Source organism: Dendronephthya gigantea, unplaced genomic scaffold, assembly GCF_004324835.1.
Source record: "Dendronephthya gigantea isolate DGI-Jeju-01 unplaced genomic scaffold, DenGig_1.0 000049F, whole genome shotgun sequence".
In the NCBI taxonomy this organism is placed as follows: domain Eukaryota; kingdom Metazoa; phylum Cnidaria; class Anthozoa; order Malacalcyonacea; family Nephtheidae; genus Dendronephthya; species Dendronephthya gigantea.
The window spans coordinates 1,517,539-1,524,089 of NW_021163059.1; the positions used below are offsets into that span (position 1 = coordinate 1,517,539).

Here is a 6,551-nt window from a genome sequence, read left to right on the forward strand (position 1 = left end):
TGCCGTTATTAGTGTTATTACCGTTATTGCCCTTATATGTGTTATTGCCGTTATTACCGTTATTGCCGTTATTACTGTTATTACCGTTATTGGTGTTATTGCCGTTATTACCGCTATTGGCGTTATTGCCGTTATTGGTGTTATTACCGTTATTGGTGTTATTGCTGTTATTGGTGTTATTGCCGTTATTACCGTTATTGGTGTTATTGCCGTTATTACTGTTATTGCCATTATTGGTGTTATTGCCGTTATTAGTGTTATTGCCGTTATTGGTGTTATTGCCGTTATTGGTGTTATTGCCGTTATTACCGTTATTGCCGTTATTACCGTTATTGGTGTTTTGCCCAAGATTACAATAATAATGACTTATAGAAATTATGTATGTATTGTTGAATTATGTAAATTACGCCTATATAAACCAAAAAACAACCACGCCTAGTTAGATTCAAATGAACTTCATCGAAGGAACTAGGAGTAACTATAAAGTAAGTTATATTTTAACGTGTATATTATATTTGTATTTCAAGCTCAATTTCTTGTATCTATAACAATTTTGATACTTATATGTAATTTATTTTCTATTTAGTTTGACTATATATGTGTATATGTGTATAATAAACATCACGAAATCGTATAGTACAAGTAAACGCTCCTGGTTAGCCGAAGTTGTTCTGGCTCCGGATAAAACCGCCAATACGTGCAAAACAGTCAAATTTATATCTGGAGAAGTAATCTGATAACAGTAGAAGAAGAACGGAAGACTACTAGAGAGTCAAGCTCACGAAATCGTAAGATACGCTATATCGGCAACACAGCCTCAGACGTAAAGCTTATCTGGACTGATTGAAAGCATCTCCCAGCAGTATTATCGAAAACATTCTTCCTACATACTGAGGAACTATTAATGAAGGTAGGAGAAAACCAGTTTATCAATATACGTACAAAAGTACTGTAGAAGATCAAAAGTATGGTCAACCAAGCAAGGTTCGAACAATTTGAAGGAATGCGTAATTAGACATTTCACTTACAAGCATTCAAATCACAAAATTTACATAAACGATAAACAAGGATATTAACGGATTAAGGAAAGAAATGCCGCCTAATATAGACGTGTCGTTGTTATCAGCAAAGCGGGACAATATGGTTAATTCCCTATATGAATTATTTGAATAATTTCAAGTACTTTACACAGTGGAAGCGGAATTTTCAACGTTAGAAAATGTGTACAAACGAATTGAAACGAAATATAGACTCGTGAGACAACAACAAGAAGTAATTATTGATAAAATAGTAGAAGGCAAAGTTAGCGATTCCGGTGAAGCGGAAAATATACTCGAAAGTAATAAGAAAATTGGTGCTCAAATAAAACTAACTATTTAAATTGTACTAAAAGTTTCGCTGAATATCAAAAGAGGTGCTCTTTGAATAAGTCAGAAGATAAACCAGACAGTATTGCGACTTTGACATTCGCTGTAACCAAAATGGCAGAGGCGCTTACTTCAACAAAAATCGATAAAACAAATTCTTTAGAAAAACTCTCAGTCCCGGTATGGGACGGCAAACGAAAATCTTATTTGACATGGAAACATGAATTTAAACATTGGATGGAAAAATGTAGACAAGACGAAGAAGAGCAATTACAGAGATTTTGCAAAGCTTTACCAAAATATTCTTTTGGACCGACCAAGTAAAATATTGCAAATCGGTAGAAAAAGCATTTGAAATTCTAGATAAAGAATTTGCAGACAAAAGAAAACTTATAGATGATTTATTAAACGAAATAATTTCCTATAAGCAAGTAAAAGGTGATTCAGCCTCACTTTCACGTTATGCTACAAAATTATGAGCTTGCAAATGACATGGAAGAAAACGGATGCCCGTAACAGATTCAAACGAAGCTCCATTTATTATGTCACAATTTCTGTCTAAATTAGAGTCAAAAGATAACGCTGACTTCGGTCGTGATATGATTCGGGAAGAAAATATAACAAATCTTATTGAATGGTTATATAGAGAAGCAAATTTAAGATCGAGAGGAAAGCGGTTTAATGCTAATGATAGTAGTAATCAATCTATTAGTCATAAACCAACAAAAATTAACGCTGTTAACAGTTCCTATGATAAGAAAATTGAAAGTGCTCATAAAAATAACTCCGAAAATAGTAACAATGCGAAAACTAAACAGACTGAAGAGGAGTCATGCCCATTAAATTGTCAAAGCCACCATTACCTCTCAGAATGTCCTGTTTATCAAAATTTAAGCGTTGATGAACGATGGGAAGTTGTTAAGCAGAATAATCGCTGTCGAAAATGTTTAATGACCCATCACACAAATACGTGTAAAAAAGCAGACGGGACAACATGCAACTAATGTACTAAACCTCATCATTATTCATTGCACAATTATCAAAGAAATTCTGAATCCGTGAAGTTAAATCAACACTTTCATCCATTGACATCTGAAATTAATATAGAAAGGTCACCAAAATCTACACTAGAGACACAAAATGGCAATGTTCAAGAGAACAACAAAATAAAAGGAATATGTCCTGTACAAAAAATTAGAGTAAGAAATAAAGATGGAGAATTTGTTGAGATTTTGGCAATGATAGATAGTGGATCTAACGTAAGTTTGATGTCGAAAGCTACAGTAAAACGACTTGGTTTAGAAGGACCTGAACTTCACATGACTATGAACTTAGCTGGAGGTAAACAAAAGTCTGAAAAGTCACGACAAATCGAAATATCTGTGGCACCAATTAATGATGATCAAATAATAAAAACTCTGCATGTACTTACCGTTCAGAAACCCTGTAGTGCCGCAAAGACCATATCAAAAACTGCGGTAAAAAATTATCCTCATCTAGAGAGTATCGTTGATAAATTACACCTCAATGGTGGATTGATCGATTTACTAATTGGCACAGATTTCCCGGCAGCCTTTATTGACGTTCATATTAAACAAAGTGAGCTGGGCGGACCAATCGCTAAGCGAAATTGCTTTGGTTGGTATGTTCTCGGTGTCTTCGACAGCGAAAACAATGACAACGTGTCAAGAACGGTTTCAGTCGAAGTTGGTACCATAAGTGCAGAAGAAGATATAAAGAAGTTGCTTACTCAGGATCTACTTGGTGTAAAACCTACCAGAATGTGTACATGTACGGACGAAATGTTGAAAGAGAATAAGTTCATCAAGTCCCTGGCAGATTCAACGAAGATAATCGATGGACGAGTTGAAGTCAAGATGCCATGGAAAGAAAGTGGACCACCACGTCAAAGCAACTACAACATCGCCTATCGAAGAATGCTTTCATCCGTGAAAACATTTAAAAATAAAAAGTGCTTCAAAGAAATCGAAACAGAAGTACAGAAGTTAAGAACAAGCCTTCGTCGTTGAAGTGCCAATTGATCAAGTCGACCACAGTAAACCTGAATGGTACCTCCCGATGCAGGCAGTATTTACACCGGAACGTTCAACAAAGATACGTTTAGTTTTCGACGCTTCCGCAAAAGGTCCAGACAACAAATCCCTAAACGATTATCTAGAAAAAGGTCCAAACTATATTAATAATATTCAAGATGTCTTGATAGCGTGGAGATGGGACCATGTTGGATACTGCGGCGACTTACGTAAGATGTTTAATCAAATTAGGATACATCCCGAAGACCAGATATACCACCGATTCTTGTTTCGACGAAATGAAGACGAAGATCCTAAGATTTTTCAATGGCTACGGTTAAATTTTGGAGACAAACCCGCACCGGACATTGCTACAGGATCTATTAAGGTATTAGCTAAAGCCTGCCAAGAAGATTTATCCGAAGCCTCCAGACAACTGCAAGACAACGTTTATGTTGATGATATCGGTGGCTCAGCCCCAACTCCCGAAAAAACCCAAAATATTATTACGGATATCGACACCATCCTAAACACGGGGAATTTCCAGGTCAAATCGTGGAATTCTAATCACAAGGAAGTTGACAAGTCAAAAGAAAAATGCACTACCTTCCTCGGACATAAGTGGAATAAAGAAATTGATGTATTCACATTCAAGAAAGAGCTCGATATTAGACCAGATCGCAACTTTGGGATCCTCTCCGACTGGTCTTGCCTGTGATGATAAAGTTTAGAGTGGATCTCCAAGATCTATGGGCATCAGGCTTTTTGTGGGATGAAGACCTACCAGATGCTGTCCAAAATAAATGGATCGACAATTTCCAAGTATTGAACGAAATCCCTAATATACAATTTAATCGAAAGCTCAAGCCAGATAATGCAGTCGACAAGCCCGAAATACACGGATTCTGCGACGCAGGAGAATTAGCGTATGCAGCAGTAATTTTCCTTAGATGGAAATGTGAAGACGGTAGTTACAGTTTTATTCCCATTATGGTCAAGGCATTCGTGGCTCCGCTTAGAAAAAAGTCTATTCCAAGATTAGAATTACTTGGATGTCTAGTTCTAACCCGTATTTACGCAGCATGTGTTCAAGCGTTGAAATTCGCTAATGCAAAAGATTGGAATTATGTACTCTGGACTGATTCACAAACCGTCCTCTCTTGGATCAAGACACCGGCAAGGAAATTCAAACCGTTTGTATCAGTAAGAGTGGCTGAAATTCAAGAAAGTGTAAATGTTGGAAATTTCAGATATGTTAAATCGAAAGACAATCCTGCAGACGCTCTTAGTAAAGGCATTTCCATACACCAATTGAATAATTGGATGGCTGGTCCACAATTCTTAATTGGTTCCGAGGTAATTGATAATTCAAGGCAAGACCCAAGCGAAAGCAACGAAGAAATGGACATTGAATATAAGAGTAAATTCAAGAGCGAATTGAGAGAAAGTGAAGAAACAACGAGTGAAAGTTGTAATACCGTTGAAGTCCTAAACAATGTTTTATTCAAACGATTACTAGATAATTGTTCATCATTTTCTAAAATACGAAGAACGATGGCCTACGTTCTCCGATTTATTCGCATTTTGCGAAACAAAGTCAAAGAAACAAATCCTATTTCTTGGAATGAACTGAAAGTAGCAGAAAATCTGTTGTTTAAGTGGTGTCAACAAGAAGTGGATATTAGAAAATTCCCTATCCAAAAATTAAAGCCGAAGTTCGATGAAGAAGGCTTATTGCGTGCACATGGGAGATTAGAGAATATTCGATCACTTCCGCAAGAAATGTGCAAACCAATTGTCCTTCCACGCGATCATCCTCTAGTTGTTCTGCTATTACGCCATTTACACGAACAAAAATGTCATTGTGGATATAAAAGCCTTGTACACGAAGCACGAAAGAAGTATTGGATAATTGGAATACGGAACGCCGCAAAGAAACTCACGAACAAATGTATCATGTGCAAGAAATTACGAAGCAAACCACTGGAACAGATAGAGGGACAACTCCCAAGTCTTCGCGTAGCTATGGGATTACCCGCGTTTACAAATACAGCCATGGATATGTTCGGTCCAATTCAGATTAGGATGAATCGTAAAACACGTAAAGAAGCGCAAGTAATAATTTTCATGTGTATGACAATGAGAGCCATACACTTGGAACTTGTGACGGATAGAAGCACCGAGACATTTCTAATGGCATTTAGAAGATTTGCCTGTACTTATGGACATCCTAATGTCTGTTGGTCTGACCGTGGTACAAATTTCGTGGGAGCCCAAGCTTACCTTAAAGAAGTTACGTCAAGTTGGGATACTTCCAAAATCCAAAAGGTTCTTGCAGAAGAATTCAGTTGTGATTTTAGATGGGAATTTAACATCCCAAAGGCAAGTCATCAAAATGGAGTGGTAGAAAGCCTGATCAAATCAGTACGTCATGCAATGAATGCGACATGTAAAAATCAAGCACATACTGAAGAGCAATGGCATACCATCCTAAAGGAAATTACTTACCTGGTCAATAGTTGACCGTTATACCCAAGCTCGGAAGATATATTTAATGATCCTCCAATTACACCCAATGACCTTATTATTGGCCAACATAATTTATTACCAATCCCAGAAGAAGAAAGCCAAGTCAATCCAAGGAATCTACTACGCGTTTGTCAAAAGAAGATTCACGAATTTTGGAAAGCCTGGATGAAGTATTTTGCGCCAAATTTATTGCCAAGAAATAAATGGTTTCATAGAAGAGAAAATTTGAAGGCCGGAGATTTGGTTTTGGAACTTGATTCAACACCAAGAATGCAATGGAAAATTGCAATCGTTGTTAATACTTATCCTGGAAAAGACAACATGGTAAGAAAAGTCCAAATTAAAACGGCAAAAGGATGTTATGAACGTCCAATTCATAAACTTTGTTTAATTGCCACGAAAGAAGAAATAGAACGATAAATTAAGCTTATAGTTAGACAATTTACTAAATAACATTTTAGAAGAAATCAACAAAAAAAAGTTAGTCATCACCTCCTAACTGGAGGGGGGTGTCTTGCCCAAGATTACAATAATAATGACTTATAGAAATTATGCATGTATTGTTGAATTATGTAAATTACGCCTATATAAACCAAAAAACAACCACGCTTAGTTAGATTCA

At 36.6% G+C, this 6,551-nt stretch overlaps 2 protein-coding genes across 2 annotated transcripts; both read left to right on the top strand.

Moving 5' to 3' along the window:
* The first annotated feature begins 3,446 nt into the window (after positions 1–3,446).
* On the top strand, positions 3,447–4,118 carry LOC114528360. The gene has a single exon (XM_028549980.1). The coding sequence runs from the start codon at positions 3,447–3,449 to the stop codon at positions 4,116–4,118; it is 672 nt and encodes a 223-aa protein (XP_028405781.1).
* Positions 4,118–5,923, top strand: LOC114528361. Its single transcript, XM_028549981.1, has one exon. It carries the CDS (start codon positions 4,118–4,120, stop codon positions 5,921–5,923), a length of 1,806 nt encoding a protein of 601 aa, XP_028405782.1.
* Positions 5,924–6,551: the final 628 nt, after the last annotated feature.

Coding starts and splice junctions, on each gene's coding strand:
- LOC114528360 (XM_028549980.1), top strand. CDS start 3,447: ATGCAGGCAGTATTTACACCGGAACGTTCAACAAAGATACGTTTAGTT.
- LOC114528361 (XM_028549981.1), top strand. CDS start 4,118: ATGATAAAGTTTAGAGTGGATCTCCAAGATCTATGGGCATCAGGCTTT.